Here is a 25,751-nt window from a genome sequence, read left to right as displayed (position 1 = left end):
GGGAAACTCAGAAAATCCCTACATATTTTTAAAATAACGTTTCTGTTTCCACATACATTTCCTTGGAGAAAGGAGACAAGCAGCCTACTGTTGTCTTTGTGACTTTTTTCCTATGATTATTTTTCTAACATTTTTCTAGTACCAGGAAAAGACTTTTATTTCTTCCTCTTATTTTATTCCATCTATAGTTTTAAGATATGAATAAGCACGAAATGTAATTCTGTAGTTGCTAATTGAGCAATATGTACTTGGCCTTTTTTTTATATTTTGCTTCAGATGGCAACTTAAATGTATGCACCATATACATTGAGGGCGCATTTTCCTAAGCATCTGTTCTTACTTGATCTCTTATTACTTTTTCACATTGAGTGCCAAGTGTGCAGTAGAAACAATGCTCACCTTACTTTCTGCCACTGTTTTCCAATCTCAGAGATGTCCTGGAATAGCATGAAAATGCTTAGGAAGAAGTCACATAAGCATAAGAAAAAAGGGACATATTCCCTCAGAATATTAGGGAGCAAACTGAAAGGAGTTTGATCAGAAGTGCACCTGTGTTAGGTTTGCAAGGCTGGAATTGTCAAGGGATCATTTCCATCACCAACACCACAGGTAATGATGTTTCTCTCAGGGCAGCAGTGTGGATGGTTAAACTGCCCGGAACATTGGTTGGGGGCACCCAGCTAAGCTGAGATGTTAGTCAGTTATGAAATAGAATGAGATGATGTCATAGCCTGCACAGGAAGTATTCTAGGCAACCTTAAAAATACAATTAACATACATAGTCTGTGATTTGTTTATTGATTACCACGCACAATACTTAGGAAGCAGCAGCAATGTCATTTTGTTTGTGCTTTAGTTAACTTTGGGTTTAGATCTTGGCCTTTGCATTTTCTAGTGCTGGGATCTGGGTGGGTAAACACAGCCTTCCTGAGTCAATATTCTACCACCCATGAAATGAGGAAAATCGTACCTATTTCTCCAGAGTATTCTTTAGTCAACCAGCCTGAATCCTGTTGGGAAAGCAGAAACTACAACAGTAAATCTTAACAGAAATAACTTAATATAAGGAATTTGTTCATCAGTCATTGGAAAAACCAAAAGAGCAAAATAACAGTAAAGAAAAGCGATCACTTTGAAAGTCGGGAAACCACAGGGCAGAGGCTAGATGTATGAACACCCAGATGTTTGAAACGTGGACTTCGTGGGTCTAAGGCAGACTGCAGAGAAAGGAGAGACCACTTCTGGGGTGCCATTCTTGCAGAAGCCTAAGAACCCACAAAGCTGAGCCTAGTTGGTTCCAGGAAGGTGCAAGAGAAATGCCCATTGGACCCAGTTGCTGCTGCAGGGTGATAAGACATCACCTGTCATTACTCCTTGAACAACACATTATGACAGTGATTTACACAGCATTTGCCTTGTATCTGCTATTGTAAGTCATCTAGGGATGATTTAAAACACACAGGAAGACACGCTACACAAATATGACATTTTACATCAGGAACTCAAGTGTCTGAATTTTGGTATCTGTGAGGGATCCTGAGTTCCCCATGGATACTGAAGGATGACTATAGTTACACACTTTAAAGAGTACTTCAGACCCAACTTTTTTATGAATTGAGAGAAACAAAAGACTCTTCAAGACTATCAGAGAAACTTCAAAAAAGATGAGGATGAGCAAGAAGAATTTGAAATGGAGAAACTACACAAGGCAGAAATTCGCTGGTGGGTGTGTTGCCACCTGACCTCAAGGACTCCAGGAAGGAGCATAGCAGGGGAACAGTAGGCTGTCTCTGTGCTTCATTCTTATCTATAGATGAACCAATGGGGCCATTTAGATAAGTAGAAATTATATGTGAAATGAATTATCTTTATAGTTCCCCCATCTTGTTTAGCATAGACCTTGCATGGAGTAGAGTATTTGGGAGAAAATATTTCATTGAATGGGATAGGATGGCATAACATAAAATGGAATTGTGAAGGTGGGTCTTAACTGAGCATACACCTTATACATCTGTCTTAATTAAAATATTCAACACTTTGGAATGTTCTACACAAATAGCAATTTTAAGCTGAGAAGTTCAGGAACTAAAATAATTCAAGCAATGATTATAAAGAACACTTTAATTGATAAAAGCCTGATGACAAATTGGTAACAAGTAAAAATGTAAGTAAACCATGAGGGCAAATTGCTATGTGTGGAGTGAGGTCTCTGTTGTCAGAGTGAACATAACAATGACTTTGGACAGACCAGGAAGAGCTAATGAAACCCTTACAGGCTTTTGTTAAGTCCTAGGGAATACTTTTGAGTAACTGTAGTGACTCCTGTAAAAGTCATCAGTGTAACTAGTGCGGACTACAGATGAGTTGGCAGTACACCCATGACTAATCTCTTGGTTTCTTCTTTGGCAGATCCCTTACAGGATTTTGGCTTTTCTATTGACCAGTGTTCCAAGGAGGTAAAACCATATCTCAACATTAAATTTGGCATCATTCTGAGTAAGTAGGAATAATTACCTCAAAATAAAACATAGCAAAGGCCTTTCTACTCAGCACACCCAATGACTTACAGTTAACTAGTACAACAGGCTGTATCACTAGCCCTGCCCTATCCATCTTCCACATCACCTTCCCGCCCTCTCCTCCTGCATCACTAGTCCCACCCCCACCTTCTTCTGTGTCACTAACTCACATTCTTCATCTTCCTTTTGTCTATCTCTAGATAATCCCGCATTCTCACTGAATGCTGTGCTTTTGTACTGAAAAGACTCCAGACACTCACTTGGATACTGTAAACCCCTGAAGTCAGCATAGCCAGCAAAAAAGAAACTATTGTCTTGATTTCTCATAGAGAGGCTCTCTTGCTATTTGCGGCATAAACAAATCTGCTATCCACCAGCAACAGCATGGTCTGGTATTTGCATTATTTTGTTTCCCAAATAGTTAATGGAAGTGCTAACAACTCTACTCAGGTACAAAGAGGATGTGCAAAATCTTTCTTTCTCCCACCCCTATTCGTGAGCTGGCATGCTTCCTGGTTTTGTTTGCTCATGCCATTACAGTTAACCAATGTGTTTGCAATAGCTACTTAATTATCCTGTTTTCTAGGCCAGTTTTCTCAAAACCAAAACAGAAGGAGTCAATAAGCCAAGCATGTAGAATATTCCAGAGAACTAGAAGGAACAGTCCCAGAGACTTAAGAGCTCTCACATCATTGGGTATTTCTAGAACTTCGCACAACTCAGAGCATCTGGAGAAAAGCTTTGCGGAGAAAAACAAAGAGGGAAAAGAGAAATGGGTGAAACTCAAAAGGAAGAAGTAGAAAAGGGGGAGCTGCCAGGGGAGCTTCGAGAATTCCCTGGGGAGCGATGGGCAGGCAACAGTGTTACCAGACAACAGTGGGATTACAGGGGTTCATCCATGGCCTGCTGCCATCCCTGGGCATAAGGAACACTCAGAGCTAAGGAGTTCTAGAAGCCAGGCTTGTAGACACCCCACTGAAGGGCCAGAGCATTGAGTATCAGGGCTGGGGAGGAGGGTCAACAAGCTTCTGTGCCTCAAACAGGTAAAGCTGAGGTTGCAAATGCTTCTCTGCTAAGAAAAGAAGAAAGCGCCCCTCCACTACAGCAGGTTGAAGGCAGTCAAGATCCCTTAGCTCATGTTGTTGAGTCTTGAATGCCCTTGCACAAGGGAGACACAACACTGAAGCTGTGCTTCTCTCTATAGGAGAGGACATCAGAAAGCTGTTTCTGGATATAGTTCTTATTACGAAAAGCTCCTCTGTTCTGAACTTCTCCTATCCCATCTGTGAGGAAGATCTGCCCAAGTTTTCCTTCTGTGGAAGACGAAAAGGAGGTAAGCCACGTACATATCTGTCCTGATGACTGCCTGCATCTGACATCTGGATCCTAGGCAGAGCCCTGGCTCTTCCTGCTCACCTCTGGGCAACCTTCACCCCACTCATCAGTACCCATTGTATAAAAATACCAGGTACCAAAGAAAAGTAGCCAGTTTCTTGGCTAAAAGTCAAAATGTCCTTGGGCCTCTTAACAGCATACTCTGTTTTAAAGGCCAAAAATGTCAAAAGTATTTGGGAGCTCTGATCTAATCCCTAAAAGATTTTAAAAGATTTACCTAAATTCTAAAATGTTAGAGTAGCAAAAAGCCAAAGGAAGGAAGGAAGGAAGGAAGGAAGGAAGGAAGGAAGGAAGGAAGGAAGGAAGGAAGGAAGGAAGGAAGGAAGGAAAGAAGGAAGGTAGGTTAGAAAAAAGTGATGGGGAAATATGGGAGGAGTTGGAGGTGAGGGCATGGATTTGATCAAAACACCTTATATGCATGTATAAAATTCTCAGTAAAGTTAAAAAAAAAAATACCAGGCAAGTTTGTGCCAAGGGCCTACCTTAGAGGACTGTTGTAAGCATCAAAATGACGATGATTTGTTACTGAGTATAACCACAACTTATTAAAAAGACTGGCGGCAGAAAGAGCCACTTCAAAAATTCCCTCAGGAGTCAATGTGTCTCCATATTTCCTCTCCATGATCTCTGGAATGGCACATTCGACTCCGAAAAGAAAACAAATCAAGGCTTGCTAATTGTCATTGTCATTTCCATGGCGCCACTCTCTCTACTTCCTGGAAAGATTTTGTTTGTGTGTGTGTGTGTGTATGTGTTAGTGTGTATGAGTAAAGGCATGTAAGTGTAGCTGCACACGTGTGGAGGTCAAAGAACAATCTCGGGTGCAGATCCTCTCCTTCCACTTTGTTTGAGAAAGGATCCCTTGTTCTTTGTTGCTTGCTGGGAATTCTCCTGTCTCTGCATTCCACCTCTCCATAGGAACACTGGGATTGTAGACATGTGCTATCATGCCTGGCTTTACATGGGTTCTGGGAAGTTGAACTCAGCTCCTCACATTTGTATAACAAGAGCTTTACCCATCTCCCTAGCCCCTGAAAAGATTCTTGATGAGTTGCATTCAATCATGTATTCCTTCACTGTGGCAGAACTCTTTGTGTCAATTTCGTTCCTTTTTTTGTATTTTTTTAATGTTTAGAAAAAATGTGCAAAAGCAGAATGCCTGAGCATCTGCGGTAGCATCACTGATGAGAAGAAGGAACACATCTGGAAGTGAATTTAAACAGCAGTTCTTAGCAACATGATCGGGAATCTCAAATTTCTTACAAATGGCCAGATGCTAATCCCATCAATCATGACATTTTAGGTTTTAAATATAGCATAGATAACATTTACTGAGATTTAATTATAAGGTAGTTTTCTACTGAAAGTGAATTCTTCCCTTTCATGGGTCCCTTCTAGTTTCCTGGCATCTACCCTCCCTCCCACATTGATAACACATATATACAAACGAGGAGCTAAGATTCACATGTAAGAGAGAACATGTGCTATTTGTCTTTCTGAGCCTGGGTTACCTCACTTAATAATAGTTTCTAGTTCTTTCCATGTACCTGAAAATTACTAATTCCATTTTTCTTTTTCTTTATTGCTGAATAAAATTCCGTTGTGTATATGTACTCCGTTTTTGTTATCTAGTCATCTGTTAAAGGACATCTAAGCTGATTCCACTTACTTGCTAGTGCAAATAGATAAGCAATAAATGTGGATGAGCAAATATTACTGCAGTAGGATGTCAAGCCTTTTTTTTTTTTTTTTTTTTTTGAGACAGGGTCTCCCTGTAGCCCCAGCTGTCCTGGAACTCACTAGGTAGACCAGGCTGGTTTCGAACTCACAAAGATCTACCTGCCTCTGCCTCCCAAGTGCTGGGATTAAAGGCATGCGGCACCACACCCGGCCTGTCAAGCCTTTTTAGTAGACACCTAGGTGTGATAGAGGTGGGTCTTTTGGAAGTTCTATTTCTAGCTTATTAAGAAAGAGTCCCAGTGAAATCCATGATGGCCTCACCTGTTTATATACCGACCAGCAGTGAACACATGTTCTTTCCCCACATCCTCACCAGATTTGTTGTCAATTGTTTTCCTGATGACAGCTATTTTCACAAGGGTGAGATGGAATCTCAGAGTAGTCTTAATTTGTATTTCCCTAATGGCTATAGATGTTGAATGCTTAAAAATACTTATTGACCGTTTCTATTTCCTCTTTTGAAAACTCTCTGTTTAGATTCTCAGCCCATTTTTATTCATTCTTTGAAAATTTCATACAATGTGTTTTGATCACATTCCAACCCCCTCCCTCATCTCCAACCCCATATTCCCCCAAGTCATATCCCTACCATTGTTTTTCTTTTTTTTAAAGGCCTATTACATCTAATATGTGTTTCCCAAATTCTTTGGAGTATGATTCTATCCCTGGGAGTTTGGTTACCCTACCAGGCTTCATACTTCTAAAGAAAAATGACTCTCCCTCTCCCAACAGCTATCAATTGCCAGCAGATCCTCAGTTAGGGCTGGGGCTTCTTGCCCATCTCTGCATCCATGCTGATTTATGTCTGGGCTTCTAATCTGTTCTGTTGATCTATGTATCTGACTTTGTACCTGTACTATGCTGTTTTTATTACTGTGGCTCTATAGCATAACTTGAAATCAGGTATGGTAATACCTCTAGCAGTACTGTGCTCAGGACTGCTTTGCTGTCAGAGGCTTTTTGTACTTCCCAAAAAATTCTAAGACTGTTTTCTTTGTGTCTGTGAAAAATGATGTTACTATTTTGATGGGGATTGTATTGGATCTGTAGATTGCTTTTGGTAAGATGACCATTTTCACAGTATTGATTCTTCTGGTCCATGGACACTAAAGTTTTTTCCATCTTTTAGTGTCGTCTTCAACTACTCTCTTGAGAAACAAACCCTCTCTCTCTCTCTCTCTCTCTCTCTCTCTCTCTCTCTCTCTCTGTGTGTGTGTGTGTGTGTGTGTATGTGTTTTCTGTGAATAAGAGTGTTTCCTGACTTCTTCCTAAGTGTGTTTATCATTGGTATATAGGAAGGTCACAGTTTTTTGCATGTTACCTTTATATCCTGTCACCTTGCTGAAAGGGTTTATCAGCTGTAGAAGTTTTCTGGTGGAGTCTTTAGGGTGTCAGACACAGAATTGTATCTGCAGAGGAGGGTACTGTGACGTTCTCCTTTCCCATTTATGACCCTTTTATTTCCCTCTCTTGTCTTGTTCTTCTCCTAAGACTTCCAGCACTATATTGGAGCGGAGAAAGCAGAAACCCTTATCTTGTTCCTGATTTCAGTAGAAATGCTTTGAGATTTTACCGTTTAACATAATATTGCCTGTAGGTTTGTCATTTATAGCCTTTATTATGTTAAGTAAATCCCTTATGTTCCAAGTTTCTTCAAAACTTTTATCATGAAGAATGTTGGATTTTGTCAAAAGCCCTTTCTGCATTTATCGAAACACCCCTGTGATTTCTGCCCTTGAGTCCGTTATGTGATGGATTACATTTATTGATGTGTGTTGAGCCATCCCTGAATCCTTGGAATAAAGCTTATGAGATTGTAATGAATGAACATTTTATATTTTCTTGGGTTTGGTTTTTAAGTGTCTTGTTGAGGATTTTTGCAAATCTATTCACCTCTTCCTACCTTGTCTACAGCAGCTGCCCCCAAACCACTTGGCCACATTTAGCAACTCTCCTATCCTGGGTCTCCTCCTTCTCACTTCCTCTCTCTGGGTCCACTCCCTCCTCTTTCTTTTCCCTCTTTTCCTCCCTCTTTGCCCCCTTCTCTCCTTCCACAATGACTGAGCCCCCTACTTGGTGCCAAGTGCTCTGGAAAACCTAAGATGAACCAAGAATGTATTTTTGCCATTCAGAATATAATTATTGGCCCGAGATGAGAGATTCACAGAACAATGATTCAAAGTGATGTGCACATTAAACAGGAATAAACAAAATGCAAGGTCAGACCAAGAAGTAGCTCATCTGCATGGTGTTTTGCCTGTGGGAACATGCAAACTGAATAAAGAATCACTTTCCTGCTTAACATCATCTTAAGCCTATTATGAGGTGTTGAGCTATGTATAGTCATGGCTAAATAATATTCCACTGTATATGGATCATGTTTACTTTATCCATTTGTTGATGGACACTTAGGCTAATTCCAAAGTCTATGCTATTTAATGAGCAAAGTACATCATAAACTTGACTAGCTTACTTCTTCAGCCACATCACATATGTATCTTTCACAATCTCATTGAAAGGTTACCACCTTCTGACCACAACTTGCATGTTAACACATGCTCTGCTGTTCAAATGGTCAGTCCCCTTGGTCTGTGAATCTTGCTCCCATTTGTCTTCCATGAAGATGTAACCCAAGAATCCTTCCTCCAAACCCAACTAAATTAATTAGTTGCCTTTAGTCATTGCCAGAGTCGGGGAAGAAGGTAGGAGAGAAGATGGGAGAGATGCTGGCTAAGGGATACAGGGGTACAGATGGATAAGAAGGATAACTGTGACTGTGCTATGATGGCCAACAATGCATGATTTCTACTTCTGCTGCAGCCCTGGGCTCAGATTTAATTTTATTTGTGTGTGTGTATGTGTACATATGTGTGTACACATGTATGTGTGTATTTGTGTGTGCATGTGTATATGTATATGTATGCATATATTTGTGTATGTGTGTCATTTCTACTTCCAATCACAATGTTAATTGCTTTGCAACAGTCATTCCTGCAGCCAGTTAGAAAACAAAAATCCTGAGAGGCCTCTGAATTTAAGATTTCAGTTTCTTTGTGCATACGTGTGTGCATGCACATGCATGTGTGCATGTGTACATGTGCATGTATGTATGTGTGGATTTGTGTGCAAATGCATGTGTGTGTGCCTGTGTGTATGCATGCATGTATGTGTATGTATATGTGTGTATGCCTGTGTGAATGTATATGTATGTGTGTATGTGTGTTTGGTTATGTGTGGATATGTGTGTGTGTGTGTGTGTGTGTGTGTACACACACACACAAATAAAAATATGTGTGTGTGTGTGTGTGTGAGAGAGAGAGAGAGAGAGAGAGAGAGAGAGAGAGAGAGAGAGATGAAATTTTGCACTCCTCAAAGGCAGAAATATTTCTGGCCCTCTGTCCTGCAGACATGGCAAATGGAGTTATCACAGACATAAAACACAATGAATGCTTATTTCGATGAATGGGTGTGGGCAGACAGTAGACTGGATACAAATACACCAGATCACATCTGCTGTGAGTGTGTGATGATGCTTCTGCACCACACAAACAGATGAGACTCATCAAAACTTCACATGGAGAAAATTCTCTTGTTCCTCCCAACTTAAGAAAATCTTAGTTTCTTCTGTGAATGTTTTTAATACAATTAATAAAACAAGTGAAATTCTGTTCCCTCAAAAAGTTTGGGGAGTCCAAATCAGTTTAGCAACCCAAAGGGCTTGCCTCAGCCTTATCTGAATGCTGGGCAGCAGCCCACAGCTATTTACTTGCTTTATTGTTAAGGGGACAATGACTGCACAGGCAGGCAGAGGGGCTGGCATTGGGGGAATTGCCAGGAAATTTCACATAGTTTAAAACAATCAGAAAAGTGATATCCAAATTCTGAACAAATAATTATGTAAATTAAATGAGCCAAAGAAACTGAAATCTTACATTCAGAGGCCTCACGGGTTATTGTGTTTTTTAATCGACTGCAGGAATGATTGTGTTGCAAAGCGATTAACACTGTGTTTGGGAAAAGACACCAGGGAGAACTGGAGTCATCTAAACCCAAGCACAAGCTGCTGTAGTCGCATCAAGCCTGAAGCAGTCTCTCGGGGGCTTGCTGTTCTTCTTAGCAGAGGGGACAGGAAGCTACTCTGGGCAACACATTCTGCTGTCAGCGGCAGTCAGGTGTTTGGTACCATTCCCACATGTTACCATACATTCTTCTGCAAACTGCATCTCTCTGGCTGTTCTCCAAGCCAGAGAGAACTCCCAAGTGGGTCATGTTTAGCAAGAGATGAAACATAGTCTCTTTTTCCTCAGCTAACTCAAGGGCAAGAAGCGCTTTGGAGTAAAAAGCTTCATTTATGCTGTGCAGGGACAAGGTCTCCTCCCTTATAGAGGAAATCTAAGAGTTTTCAAAGAGAAACATAACATAGTTCAGATTCAGTAGAATACAGCATACCTCATTTCATAGCACTTCACAGATCCTGTGGTTTTTACAAATTGACAGCTTGCCACCATTTTCCCAACAGCATGTGCTCACTTTGTATGTGTGTTTCACACTATTGTGCATTGGTATTTTTAAATTAAGGTATATACATCTCTTTTAGGCCTGGGCAGCTGCACATTGATTAGATGGTAATATAGTATAAATGTAATGTTTATGTGCACAAGGAACTCAGAAAGTCTCATGACTCATTGTATTGTGATGCGTTCCTGCTGTGGTCTGCAGTCAAACCCACAATGTTTCCAGCAATGTCTGTAGAAAATTCTTAATCAGAGTCCAATAGACCATTGAACACCAGCTCTGCATGCTTTCCCTAGGATCGATCTTTCAGTCCCTTTCTCCAGGCTCTGAGCTCACTGAGCCAGAGACAGTCCAGAGTGCATCTTCTACTCCATTCATGCACCTTTAGTCCCTCTCTACACTGGGTCACATAGAGTCATTTGTTTTCAGTTCTTTGAAACTAGCTGCTTGTGTTTGATGATGATTTTTTAAAATAATTTATTGAGAATTTCATACAGGCATTTAAGCATATAAGCATAAGGTGTTTTGATCAAATCCATGCTCACTCCCTCCCCTCCAACTCCTCCCATATCTGTCCATCACTTTTTTCTGATAATCTTCATGTACTCTTTCTTAATTTTTTATAGGGCTTTTTGCTACTCTAACATTTCCCCCTCTGAAGAGGTAACTATAAAATCTTTAAAGGGTTCTAAAAGAGCTCCCAAATACTTTCAACATTTTTGGCCTTTGGAATGGAGTATGTTGCTAAGAAGCCCAAGGACATTTTGACTTTTAGCCAAGAAACTGGCTACTTTTCTTTAGGGTCTTTTTACACTAACTGCCTAGCCAATTCCTGCCTCCTATTCTTATCATACCATCCTCCGAAGAGGTTACCCAACTTGTGGATAGGGAATCAGAATGCAGACCACTCTGGCTTCTTCCATGCTGAACAGGGACTCAGGGTGAGGCAACTGGGTTACCCCATCAGTGGCACTATCTAAAAGACGCCTAAATTCCTTAACTCTTATCTGTAGGGGGAAAAGAAAGTCCTTGATGGTTAATTGGAGACATGAAGGTGAAGTAAAGGCAAGAGTAATTAGCATTACAAGTTCTAGACAGGGAACTAGAAAAAAGTCAGAACAGGGCAAATTTCAAATGTTCATATGAGAGTCCATTGGAATTTCTTGACAAGACCTTCCAAAAGCATCCCTCTATTGGGTTCCTTCTCATCTTGATTGATGTTGATTTTTAAGACTAAACTGGAGTTACATAATGTTCTTAATAACCACACCTAATTACTAACCCTACAGAGGCAAACTGGAGTTGCTTCCTTGACATTCAAGAACGGTCAAACAAGTTCGATGTCCTGCCACTGGGTAGCCTAGCTTTGGTCTGGTTCACAACCACTAACCGTGGGTCCATAGCAGACCTTGGTCTTCGTTGCATGTTAGCTAGATCTATGCTGTCCATTGCAGCACAAGCCATGTGTGGTTATAGAACCTCTAAAAAGATGAAGGTCTGAGGAGCTGAAATGCACTGTAAGTCTAACATACAAGCTCAATTTAAAGCTGATATGAAAGAACAACTTGCTTGTTATATGGATTATATGTTTGTCTTCCTTCACTTTCTGATGCTATAACATAAGGTCTGAGCGCTAATAATTTTTAAAGAACAGAGATAGATTATTTTATTTATCTTTGTACTTCTGGGAACGGAATTCAAGGCCTTACTCTTGCTAGGCAAATGCTCTATGACTGAGTTACCCCCTCAGAACCTGGAGGTTTGTTTTGCTCCTGATTCTAGAGGCTGAAAGTCCAATAACACAGCCCTGCCTGACCTCTGCTCAGCATCTGGTGAGAGCCTTCTTGTTGTGTAGAAGACGGTAGAGGGTAGAGAGTACCCTATGGAAAGATTAAGCAAGCCGCTAGCCCAGGTTCCTCTTCCTTTTCTTCTATAAGCCACTTTTGTGATTTCATCCAATCTGAATTACCTCCAAAGGCCCTGCCTCCATTCTACCACTCATACATGAACTTGGAGATTGAATTTCCAATACATAAAACTTGAAGGATACATTTAAACCATAGCAATATTAAAATAATGTTGGAATGTAACTGATATGTTTGCTAGTTTTCCATTACTGCGTCATAATACCTGAGATAATCACCTTGAAAAGAGGAAAGGTTTATTCTGGTTTGCAGTTTCAGACACAACATGGTAGAAGGAAAGAACTGACTTCTATAAACTGTGTTCTGGCCTCCACAAATACACTGTGGCATGTGCCTGCCATACACTTACACATGATAAATAAATGTAAATTTTTTTCAAAAAATTATACATGTGATGTTCATTACAGTTCTACTGGACAGGGCTTCATGTTATTTCACATACATCATAATATGTATTATATAGCATATATTATAAATCATATTTATGTTACACTGTTCATTGTATAAAATAAAATGATATAGCCTATATATTATATAGAATAACAGAACCATGTTGTTCAGTAGAATCATAGTAAGAGGGCTAGAGAGATGGCTCAGGAGTTAAGAGCACTAGCTGCTCTTGCAAAGGACCTGGGTTCAGTTCCCAGTACCATCTAGAGGCTAACAACTGTCCATAACCCCAATTCCAAGGGATCAAATACCCTCTTCTGACCTCTATGGACATTGCATGATACATGACACTGGTGTACTCACGTACATGCAGGCAATACACTCATGCATACATAAATGAACTATTTTATTTTTATTTTTATTTTACGTGTATGAGTGTTATGCCTGCATGTAGGTAAGTGCACCCATGTCATGCAATGCCCACAGAGGACAGAAGAGGCTGTCAGATCCCCTGGGACTGGAGTTACAGACAGCTGTTAGCTGCCATGTGGGTGCTGGGATTCGAACCCGGGTCTTCTGCAAGAACAGTCAGTGTTCTTAACCACTGAGCCATCTCTCCAGCCCCAATAAATGAACTGTTTTTTTTTAAAAAAAAGAAATACTGTAGCAGGGGCAACAGATCAGGCTCAACTCTAAGTACAGCACAGACAGTGGGGACCAACAAGAAGGGTGGGGAAGAGTGGAAGGAAAATTGCTAAGTGGACATAGAAAGGGCCAGGGATTCTTGTGGAGACTGGAAGATGAATGCCTGGCAATTGTGTAGTCCAACATCAAGACCTGGAGGGTGGTGTGCCTAGAACAGACATGGAAGTTTCACACCACTTCCCACATATCCTGCCTTGTGTATCTCTTCATGTGGCTGTTCATTTTTATCCTCTGTAATGTCTGTCAAAATACACTGAGAAATGTTAGTGTTTCCCTCGGTACAATGAGCTGTTTTTGCAAATTATCAAGCCAGAGAAAGGGCTCAGCTGAACCTCTAGTTCACAGCTACAATTCAGACAGAAAATGTGGTTACTCTGGGAGCCTACTGCTTGTGGTTGGTATATGAAAACAAGGGCAAGGGGAGTCTTGTGGGATAGAGCCCTTAACCCACAGGGTCAGCACTAACTCTGGTTCGTGTCAGAACTGAATTGTAGGATGTCCAGCTGATATTGACGAAATGGTAGATGTAGGGGAAAGAGGACTCTCATACACTGACTAACAGTATAGTATCTTGCAAATATAAAAGGCGAAAATACTTTGTTTTTTTTTTTCCATGTATAGCTTTATTTTACCAGATGAAGAAATGGAATCCCAGAAAGGTTAAGGAATTTACCCAAGGCCACAAAGGCAACATGCAGTCGAGCTGGTTTCTGTCCAACTCTATAGTCCATCAGCATTGTGTCTTCTGTGCACATTGTTCTGCTGCAGAAGTGAGTCATGACCACCCTCAGGTAGAACTAGAAAAAGGATACAAAAAGCATAACCACTGCTAGGCATGGTAGGACACGCCTTTAGTTCCAGCATTCGGGAGGCAGAGGCAGGCAGATCTCTCTGTGAGTTCAAGGCCAGCCTGGTCTACATAGCAAGTGCCAGGCCAGCTGGGGCTACAGGGAGACACTGTCTCAAAAAAAAAAAAAAAAAAAAAGGCATATCCAGACTGGCTGCTCTGAGAAGTCATCTTTGTGTTGTTCCTGGGTCTGGCTTCCTGCTTGCTGAAGCCACCTTCAGCATCCGCCGCCTCCTGGTAGCAGATTCCGGCAGCTTTCTCAGCAGAGTCCTCGAACTCTGACTTTCTTTTTCACCCACTGCATCGGATCACCGACATGCCCTGCCACCTCAGACGCCACAGTGGCCACCTGCTCTGAGATCACCACCAATGACTTGAAGGAGAAGAAGGCAGTTGTGGAGAAGGCAGAGAATGGAAGAGATGCACCTGCCAGAGGGAACGCTGATGAGGAAAATGGGGAACAGGAGGCTGACAATGAGGTAGATGAAGAGGAAGAAGGTGGGGAGGAAGAAGAGGAGGAGGGTGATGGTGAGGAAGAAGATGGAGATGAAGAGGAGGAGATGGAGACAGCTACGGGCAAGTGGACAGCTGAAGATGAGGAGGAGGAGGATGTTGATACCAAGGAGCAGAAGACTGGTGAGGATGAATACATGAAAGAAAATGTAAAAAGGCCACCGTGACCTATTCGCCCTCCATTTCTGATCTCAGAGTCTAAATGTGGTCTCCGAGCAGAGAGGCTGGCCGCAGATGACATGCACCCAAACTACAATGTGAATTTATAACAGGGAAGGAAAAAAGAACGAAACTTCCACGGCCCTGTTTTCTTTAAAGTGCTTTAAAAGGAAAATTTGTGTTCTTTATTTGCTTGTTATATTTGTATACATATTGTTAGGGGTCAGCCATTTTTTGGTCTTTGTTCTAGTTTGTCTCTGCATTGCTGTGACAAAACACTTTGGCCACTACCAATTTAGGGAGGAAAGGGTTTATCTAATCTTCCATCTCCCAGATCACAGTTAAGCAGGGAGCCCAAGGTAGGAACTCAGGGCAGGAACCTGGAGCACAGGCCATGGAGGAACACTGCTTACTGGCTTGTTTCCCTGGCCCCTGCTCAGCCTGCTTTCTTATGTAACACAGGACCACCTGCCCAGGGGTGGCACCACCGACAGTGGGATGGGCCCTCTGACATCACTCAACAATCAAGAAGGTGCGCCATGGACATGGCCACAGGCCAGTCCAATGAAGGCAGTTCCCCAGTTGAGGCTCCCTCAACCCAAGTGAGTCAAGTTGACACTAAAGCTATCCAGCACAATTGACTCCTTGTCAACTTGACACATAAACACATCACTATTAAACCGTAACTTCCAATTCTTGTCCCCAAGATATGATGTTAACATTAATACCACAATATAAGACAGTACAACCTTAAAAACCCACAGTCCTTAAAAAATCCACTTAAAAGTCCATAGTCTCTTTTAATAGTCTCTTAACTGTGGGTGGGCTTCTGTAAAATCCAAAACAAGTACCGTCTTATTTCAAAGGGAAGAATTGGGCACACCTAAGCAAAACCAAAGTCCAGCAAAGTAGCTCAAGGCTATACACCTGTGATTAATTCACAATCTTCTGGGCTCCAAAGGGTTCTGGCAGCTACACTTCTCTGACTCTGCTGTCCACAGCACACATAGCTCCTCTCGTAGACCCAGGCCAGCTCCATTCCATACCTACTGCTGTCCTTGGTGGTCGTCCCATGGTCCTGGCATCTCCAAAAAGGTGAGGTCTCCACCGAAACTCAGGCTACACCTTCACCAATGGCCTCTTCTTGCCTCTTGGGGTGCAAAGCCTCAGATTCTCTCCATGACCCTTCAATCCTAGGGTCTTCACTGCAACTGAAGCTGTACTTTCACCTATGGCCTTTCCTGGCCTCTCAGAGTGCCAAGCCTCAGCTGTTCTTTGTGATCCCTTCATGCTTTCAACACCAGAACCATGCAGGAGACTCTTACACATTACCAAGTCCTGCTTGAGATGGAGGCTCAGATCCCCTCTGTGTGCTGACCCTGAGGAAACACCTCCCAGAGGATTTTGCCACAGTGATGCTGGTCTTTTGTTACTTACAGCTGATTTTTCAGCCCCAGCTGACCAGCATCAATTGTCCCAGTAAAGCAAAGGTTTTACTTCAGGTTCTGGTCTCTTCTTAATCACAGCTGATTCTTCAGCCCCAGCCAACCAGAACCCACGGATTCTCAATTCAAAATATCTCACAAACAGCCCTGATAGTCTCTGCTTCCCTTTGAAGCTTCACAAGCCAGCCGTCCGTTGTCCACAACTCTTTCAACATAACTGTTCCAAGCTCCACAGAAACAAACTAAGCATGCAATGGATTTCCCAGCCCAAAGTTCCAAACGCTTCCACAATCCTCCCCTGTCAGGTCTGTCACAGCAGTGCCCCACTATCTGGTACCAATTTCTGTCCTAGTATGTCTCTGCATTGCTGTGAAAAAACACTTTGACCACTACCAACTTTGACCACTACCAACTTGAGGGGGGAAAGGGTTTATTTTATCTTACATCTCCCAAGTCATAGTTCATCAGGGAGCCCAAGGTAGGAACTCGGGGCAGGAACCTGGAGCATGGGCCATGGAGGAACGCTGATTACTGACTTGTTCCCCTGGCCCCTGCTCAGCCTGCTTTCTTATGCAACATAGGCCCACCTGCCCAGGGGTGGCACGGCACACAGTGGGCTGGGCCCTCCCACATCACTCAACAATCAAGAAGGAGCCCGTTGGACATGGCCACAGGCCAATCCAATGAAGGTAATTCCCCAATTGAGGTTCCCTCAAGCCAGGTGTGTCAAGTTGACACTAAAGCTATCCAGCACAGTCTTTTTTGAGACAGGGTCTCCCTGTAGCCCTAGCTGGCCTTGAACTCGCTATGTAGACCAGGCTGACCTCGAGCTCACAAAGATCCACCTGCCTCGGCCTCCCAAGTGCTGGGATTAAAGGTGTGTGCCACCATGCCCAGCTATAAGTTCACTTTTAATAAAATGCAGTGAAATGAGGCATGAAAAAGGAAACATAATTACCTGCAATACCGTGACTCAGAAATTACTTTTTAAAATATTTGTAAATATAATTCCAGATATCTCTGTGTTAATAGCTCAGTAGGTAAGTAGAGAGATAGAAGGAAAGATAGAGGAGAGAAAAATACACAAATATTGTGATCATAAAGCACATGTTATTTTTACTGAAAATATTTTTGATTTATTTCTTTATTAAAACAGAGATAAATTTGCAGTGATATTAAATGAATACAGGACCCATAATTCTCACAGCCACTTAAACTATTTTATACTTTAGTGAGTTTAATGCTAACATCAGCCCTTGTTATGTGAGTCTTTCCTGCTGTTTATATTTTGTATATATTTCTTCACTAGTAAAATTTCATCATTTAGATTCTTACCAGAAAGGCTCACATGCACTAACTTTTCTAAGCCATTGTAACTGCTCCTTCTGTGGTTCTAAAGCATTTTATACAGCCTCATACTTGTATACTATGCACTGTGATTACATCAACCCCACTACCCTCTTCATCCCCTTCCCACCCTGCCAACCCTTCTTCTCTCTAGCTGGCCCCCTCCTATGCTCATCTCTCTCTCTCTCTGTCTCTCTCTCTCTCTGTCTCTCTCTCTGTCTCTCTCTCTTCCCCTCCCTCTCTTCCCCTCCTTCCCCCTCTCCCTCCTTTTACTAAGGAGAAAGTCATGCAAGCAGTCACAGCTCCTGTGTTTATGAGTGCATCATCCATGTTAAATCCTAAAGTCTGTGCTGTACCACGCTCCTCACCAGCCTTCAGTTCCTACAGTCTTTCCACCCCCTCTTCCACCACGTAACAGAGGCTGTTCTTGGCACATAAGAAGCAGAGAGCATACAGAAAAGAGCCAGACACAAGATACAGCCCTAGTTCACAGCCCCAGTGACCTCCTTCCTCCAGGTAGGCCCCACCTGCTAAAGTTTCCAGAACCTCCCAAAATAATGACACCAGCTACTGTCTTGTGTCAGCTACTGAGAAAACATTAACATATGAGCTTTTCAAACCATAATAGCCTTCATTCTAGAAGTCCATCTAATCTCCCTGCTTCTCTTTTGAACAAGAATAGCCATCATTTATTATTGGGTAAATGAAGATTAATAAAACAGATATATAATGTGACAGGTTTGTTGGAAATCATGGCAGTGAGTCTCTGGGCTTCCACCCCTCTCTGAGCAACACTGAGGTAGAGGATAGAACAGTTCAGGTAACCTGCATCCCTGATTAATAAGTGGTTCTCTCATAGCAGTAAGCTAGAATTAGGATTCTGGCTTGCAGAGAATCCAGGGAGGCAGCCAGTTCATTCTGTCTTACACTTAGCAGTCTTTTCTGCTTTGATCATTCCATTCTGATTGTTTCATTACCTCTGGCCAAAGTCAGCCTCCAGAGTTCTCACTTTCACCTGCAACTTAACTTCCTCCCAGAATGAAACACCCAAAGAAAGTTCACACCAATCTATCCTCAGGGGAATGGTCTACTTCCAGAGCCCTAACAAGATAGTTACATGGCCATCTGGCATAGCTACTGTCCCCCACAGTCCTGTCTAGCTTGGAATTGAATCACCCCAATCTCTTTAAAGGTCCAAGTTGCCAAGAGTTCAGTGTGTGTGTGTGTGTGTGTGTGTGTGTGTGTGTGTGTGTGTGTTGCTTTATATGTATTCTCAATGTGGTTTATGTTTAATGAGTTCCCTAGAATATCTCATCTCAGGATGATAAGAGTAACATAATAAAAGAACCAAAAATTAGTTGTGGACTCATTATTGACCATGAAACTAGACTGTGTAGCTGGGAAGTAGGAACAAGCTTCTCCACAGCATGCTTCACCCAAATAATAAATGGAGAGAAATTACTCCAAGGAGCAGGGTCACTCATGTTCCATCTCTCTAACGTATATAATATAGGACTGTGTAGGAATGAAAGCTTCTGGTGGAAATAACCATAGAAATCTGAGGTTTTTAAAAATTTAATAACCACACAATTAATAGAAGCATTTCATTACAACAGCATTGACATAGTTGATACCAGTATCCAGAGCAAAGATGCATCTCTTTCAAACTGTAATTTTTTTGGTTCACAGTGTTGAATTAATACAATTATACATTATTATACTCAGTATAAACCCTATAAGACATAAAATTGAGAATTTAACCTTTAAAAAACTCCATTTCATTTTAAAATACAGTTTCATACAGAAAAACTCATTTTTAATGTAACTAACACTTAGATGTTTGCACATGCATCTCTAATCTATATATCTGATTATTACTAGTCACAATTGGTTACTTTCTGAGATCCTTGGCAGCTGAACATGGATATAAAGTCATCAGGTAGATTTCAATGGTAATGTTTTTCTAATGTAATGTTATCTACTAATTAACATGAAGCAAATTTTTATGCTTCTTCCTCAACTATAACTCATTTATTTATATTTATTTATTTTTATTTTTGTGTGTATTTCATACAGAACATCCCAAACAATCTTATTCATCTTTATACCCACATCTCAAAAGGCATCCTCCCATAGTCCCCCCCACCCACCCCACTGGAGCCCCTATACTCTGTCATCCCTTTTACTGTCCACTGTATTGTCAGTGCCCCCAGTGGTTCCCCAATGCTTGTCCAGCCACTGAGTCTAGGTAGCCTATCTAGAGTCCCTTGTCTGAGGAAGATCAGCTCTTCCTCATCTACCAGCAATCAGTTGCCAACATTCCTTTAGATAAGATTAGCATCTGCTGTTCATTTTTCCAGTTCTATGCTGGGTTACTGTCTGGGAGTCTCTTGGGCCACCCTGGCCAGCAACTCAAAGGAAAATATCTCCTGTCTTGCATTTGTTTCTTGTTAGCTATACATATGGACTCTTAAAAAATTATACTGACCACTTTAATCTTTGGTTATACTGTCCTTTTGTGTGTTTAAGACCATAGAGTTGGCCCAAATAAATCAATTTATTTTTACTCTTAAGGTTGCTTGAGGATCTGCTCCTCAGGGGTCACATGGGTTTGGGAGGAGCCCCTAGCTCCTTTCTTTTACCAGTTCCATCTATGTGAAGATAAGTCAAAGGTCCTGCTCAACTGTGGCTGGCTTCACTTGGAAGCATGGAGGAAATGCTTCCTCTGTGTTGAAGTCCATCTGGTGGGGTTTCCATGGCCCCCTTGATCAAGAGGATAGGTGACTTACCACAGTTACAGGACATTTTGAGAAATGCTCCATAGTCCCCTGGAACTTAGTTGACCTTGGAGGACAAGGAGCAAAAACTGTCCTTTAAGTTTCCCTGATCAGATTAGTATAGGTCTCAAAGTATGACTGTTAAACATCCAAGAAGGTTAGTTCCACCAGTCTGGTACTTTTAATTACTATGTGCTATGTAGATAAAGCTTGAGTAAAAAACATTCTCAGGTAAACCTTGACTAAACATGTATTTTGTTCCTTGATCTAGTTGTATATATAATTTGTCAGTAGGTTGGTGAACTAATATGGTTCCCTCTGGTTTTTTTTTAAACTACCTAGACATTATCTCTCTCATTGTCTAACCCTTCCACCATAGTTTCCCCATTTAAAGTGCCCCTATTTTTCCCATTTCTCTCTTAATAATACTGTTCTCCTATAGTCCCACCTCTCTTGAGCCTTTTCTTTCCTTTTATCCCCAAGGTTCCTCCCTCACCCCTCCCATTAAAATAACCCCATTTTTTATCAGTATATCCCTTAGTAACACCTGTTTCCTACTGTTCTTCTCTTTCAAGTTCTTTCTTTTCCTTTACCTCCCTGGTTCCTTTCCATTATCTTGGTTCCTGTAGTTATGTTTGGATACATATTCACTTATAGGGATTTGGTGCTAGGATCCACATATGAGAGAGAACATATATCATTTGTTTTTCTGAATCTGTGTTACTTCACTTAGTATAACAGTTTCTAGTTCCATCCATTTACCTTCAAATTTCATGATTTTATCTTTCTTTACTGATGAGTAGAGCTCCATTGTATAAATGAACCACATTTTCATTATCCATTTGTCAGTTGAGGGACAATTAAGTTGCTTCCATCTCCTAGTTCCTTTGCAGCAGCAATCATGGATGTACAAGTGTCTCTGAAATAGGATGAGTTCTTTGGGTATATGCCAAGGAGTGGTATAACTGGGTCAAGTGGTAGGTTCATTTTTATTTTTTTAAGGGTTCTCCACACCACTTTCCATAGGGGTTGAACAAGTTTGCAGCCCCACCAGCAGTGGATGAGTGTTCCCCTTTCCTCACATCCTCTCCAACATTTGGTATCATTTGTTTTCTTGATCTTAGCCAGTCTGACTGGGGTAAATAAAATCTTAAAGTGGCTTTAATTTGCATTTCCCTAATTACCAATGATGTTGAACACCTTTTAAGATGCTTCTTAGCCATCTTCATTTCTTCTTTTGAGAACTCTCTGTTCAGCTCCTTAGCCCATCTTTTAATAGAGTTACTTCCTTTCTTGATTCTTTGTTTTTTGAGTTCTTTATATATTCTGGATGTTAAACCTGTCAGATGTGTTGCTGGTGAAGATTTTCTCCCCCTCTATGCATTTTCTCTTCACTTTCTTGGTTGCTTCTTTTGAGGTACAGAAGATTTTTAGTTTAATGAGGTACTGAACCATGACAGCTGGCGCCCAAACAGGGACCCCCCCACATTGCACCTGGAAGAGGTGTTGAGGATAGAGTTGCAGTTTAAGAAATGGAGTCTCCTTCTGGCATCCCGGACGATGGATCTGTTTGCAGACTTTGACCAATGAGGACGGCAGTACAGTGCAAAAAGGATCAGGAGATACCTCTCCAAGCAGTGGCGGCATTATCGCTGACCAGTAAATGATGACATCATCAGAAAAAGTTATCACCTCCCACTTGGGGTCAATTGAATGCCTTGACTTCTAAGGCTCAGTCTGTGATTAATCATACATGCAAAGAGTTTTCCCCAGAACATCTATTCCTAGCTACATGTGCTTTGATTACTTGCACCTCTGCTGCTGAAACTGAGGTAATCTATTGGGCTCATGTACTTAATCCCCCTCTTCTCCATCCTTATACTTGGAAGGAACCTACTATAGTAGTTACAACTTTTCCTATCAATCTATTGTCTCCACCCTATGGAACAGGTCAGCCAGATTATCCTAATGAGGAAGGGACTGTTTTTAATTATACTCAGTATGTGTCTTCCGATATTATGTGCTTTGGAACTCCTCCTTGTTATCCTATAAGACAGCAGAATTGGATCATTCCCGGTGGTATTTGGAATAGGAGTTGAATACGAACAGTATGTCTCTCTGCTCAGTCTGTAGGTCCTAACAGGACAAAATACAAGGATGAAGGTTCCCCAGCAATCTTAGAATGTGTTGAAAGACAATCTTTAATATGGCAAAATTGTAGGGGGTTAAAAGGAAAGGTTCATAGGTCTCAGAATCATACTTGGATTGATTGGGGTCCTTTAGGAAGTTGGTTAGAAGAATGTAAGGATTATAAGGAGTTTACCTCAAAGTGTAATCTAAAACATATTGTTCCTATGAAAGATAAGTTTAATACTGCAAATCATGTAGCTTGGGTGGATGGAGGAATAGCTAATCCTCAACCTCAAATGAGAATAGGACATACATTATATCCCCCTCAACTACATATTTGGAAATTGTTAGCTGCTCTTAAGCCTGTAGAAATCTTTGATGGCACTTGTGCTATTACTTATGACAAGGTATATTATGACTTCACTAAAGTTAAAATTTATATTACAGCTTGTGTACATTTCCCTTTAATAATATTAATAGGACCCATAATCATACAGAGGATGATGTTAACTTGTCAAAACTGTCATTTATATACTTGTCTCAATAACTCTATATTGTTTAATCAATCTTTTGAATCAGTCATGATTTTAACTCAATGAAATTCCTTATGGATTCCTGTGAAAATGTATCATCCCTGGGAAAGCAGTCCTATTCAAGGACTAATTGTGCAACTTTTTTAAAAGACTGTTACAATGAGGCAAACGTATGATTGGCTTGATTATCACCACTATTTTGTGACTCATCACTCCAGCTGCTACTGCTACTACTGCTGGTGTGCAGTTCAGAAATCTGTTCAAACGCAAGACTTTATTGAACATTGGTGTGATAATTCTCATAAACTTTGGACACATCAGGCTCAAATTAATTCACAATTACAAGAAGAAATTGTGGCTCTACAAGGGGGATTTCATTGGTTGGGAAATAAGTTATTGGAATTGCAAAAAACTACACAATACATATGTGATTGGAATTCTCAAATTTGTATTACACTGTTTTTATTACCCCATATAAATATAATGATTCCAAATATGAATGGAAAAATATAGAATTGTATATTCAAAGTAAAATGGATAACATAACTTTTAATGAAACACAATTACAGGAAGATATATGAGATATTTTCAGAAGAAATACCTTCTACAAGTTCTATTGATCAAGTAGCTACTACCTTAGCTGATACCCTTTCTGGTCTTGATGCTTAAGGATGGTGGCAAAGTTTGTCACATAGTCTTGGATCTTCAGCTGTTACTTTTATAATACTTTTATGTTTAGTGTTTATAGGGTATCGATGTGTTCTTGGAATTGTATCTCACCTTACTAATAAGCAATCTGCTGAAACATTAATTACTGCTTTGCATTATCACAATGAGAAAATGAAGGCTGAAAATAATAGAGAATCACTTCCATTAGTGGGATTTAGCATGCTTTTCCTTCTATGGTTATCAAATCTTTGTGGCAAATCAAGGTGACTGTATATGATACGAGATTGTGCTCTCTCCTCTAACGAAGGCCAGTAGTCAAAGACTGGTAAGCTCTTCTGAAAGTTGACCTAAGATAGGGCATAACTGATGGAAGCTACATGCCAATGACGGGTAAGGCTTTGCTCTAGCAGACGACAACCTAAGACAGGCGCAGTCCTTCTGTCCTGGATATGGCATGATCTGAGGTTATAAAAAATAAAGGGGAATTGTGAAGGTGTGAGCTCTGATCTGAAATCAACTCAGAGCTGGAGCGGGAGGCCTCAGTTCCCTGGGAACTTGGATATTCTTCTTCTGCAGTTATTCCTATCATGAGACTGACTGTTCCTTGTATCCTATTAAATGTACCTAAGTAAGCTTGTATAACAAAGCTGCTTAGCTAATAAAATTATAAGTAAAGAACAGAATGTTTAATAAGCACAGAAGGACAGATACAATTCCAAAAAGGGCTGAGCCCTGGGAACACAAAGGTACTGCAAATATCATGAAGGTACTGTAAACATCATGATGAGATAATTTGGCTTGAGAAGAACATTTTCTCTTCCTCTTGTTGTGCTATAAATAAGGTTGTTTCTTAGAATAAAGTATGCATTGGTTCACACTCCACTGCATCCCCTGCATCCTGATTTCTCCTGCACCTATACCTTGGGATCCCCATCAGGCTTGAATTGTGGTCACTGAACTGTGACAAGGTCCCATTTATTGATTCTTGACCTTGTATCCTGAGCAATTGATGTCCAGCTTAGAAAATCGTTTCTTACACCTATATCTTGTAGGTGGTTGCCAATGTTTTCTTCTAACAGTTACAGAGTTTCAGGTTTCACATCGAAGTCTTTGATCCATTTGGAGTTGACTTTTGTGCAAAGTGAAAGATAAGGGTCTAGTTTCATTCTTCTACAAGTGGAGATCCAATTTTGCCAGCATCATTTGCTCCAGTGAATGTTCTTGGCCCCTTTGTCAAATATCAGGTGGCTGAAATTGCATGTCCTCATGTTTGGCTCTTCAGTTTTGTTCCATTGATCTACGGGTCTATTTTTGTGCTAGTGCCATGTTGTTTTTATGACTATAGCTCTGTAATATGTTTAAAATCTGGTATAGTAATGCCCCCAGCATTGCTCTTAGTGTTCATGGTTGCTTTGGCTATCCGAGGTTTCCATATGAATCTTAGGATGGTTTTTTCCAGTTCAGTGAAGAATGTCATGGGGATTTTGATTGGTATTGCATTGAATCTATAAATGCTATAAATAGCTTTTGGTAGGATGGTCATTTTCACAATATTAATTCTTCCAATCCATGAGCATGGGAGGTCTTTCCATCTTCTGGTATCTTCCTCAATCTATTTCTTTAAAGATTTAAAATTTTCATTGTAGGGGTATTTAATGTCTTTGGTCAGGTTTATTCTGAGGGTTGGTTTGGTTTTTTTTTTTTTTTTTTGAGGCTATTATGAGAGTGTTTCCATGTACTTTCTCTGATTGCTCACTATTGGTATATAGAAAGGCTACAGACTTTTGTAGATTAATTTTGTAACCTGACACTTTACTGAAAGTTTTAATCATTTCTTGGAGTTTTCTGGTGAAATTTTTGGTGTCTCTTAGATATAATCTTATATTATCTATAAAAGGGGATAATTTGATCTTTTTTTTCTAATTATTATTCCTTTAATTTCCTTCTCTTGTCTTATTGCTCTTGCAAGAGTTTCAAGCACTGTGTTAAAAATGAGTGGAGATAGTGGACAGCCTTGTCTGGTTCCTGATTTTAATGGGAATGCTTCCAGTTTTTCTCCATTTAGCATGATATTGGCTGTGGGTTTGTTGTATATAGCTTTAATTATGTTGAGGTATGTTCCCTCCAGTCCAGTTCCCTCTA

General features: G+C 40.8%; 2 protein-coding genes across 2 annotated transcripts in view; both read left to right on the top strand.

Annotated features, from left to right (window-relative positions):
* Positions 1–25,751, top strand: part of Ly86 (lymphocyte antigen 86) — a 90,297-nt gene that overhangs the window by 32,870 nt on the left and 31,676 nt on the right. The window contains exons 2-3 of the mRNA XM_008831653.3: positions 2,410–2,496; positions 3,724–3,852. Coding sequence (XP_008829875.1) covers positions 2,410–2,496; positions 3,724–3,852 — 216 coding nt within the window. The remainder of the gene's footprint in view (positions 1–2,409; positions 2,497–3,723; positions 3,853–25,751) is intronic.
* On the top strand, positions 13,967–14,716 carry LOC115070106 (prothymosin alpha-like). Its single transcript, XM_029562821.1, has 2 exons — positions 13,967–13,980; positions 14,248–14,716. The coding sequence occupies exons 1-2, from the start codon at positions 13,967–13,969 to the stop codon at positions 14,714–14,716; spliced, it is 483 nt and encodes a 160-aa protein (XP_029418681.1).

This window comes from Nannospalax galili, unplaced genomic scaffold (assembly GCF_000622305.1).
Source record: "Nannospalax galili isolate Female #2095 unplaced genomic scaffold, S.galili_v1.0 scaffold72, whole genome shotgun sequence".
Taxonomy (NCBI): Eukaryota; Metazoa; Chordata; class Mammalia; order Rodentia; family Spalacidae; genus Nannospalax; species Nannospalax galili.
The sequence above is the reverse complement of the archived record's forward strand: the minus strand, read 5'-3'. Positions and strand labels throughout refer to the sequence as shown.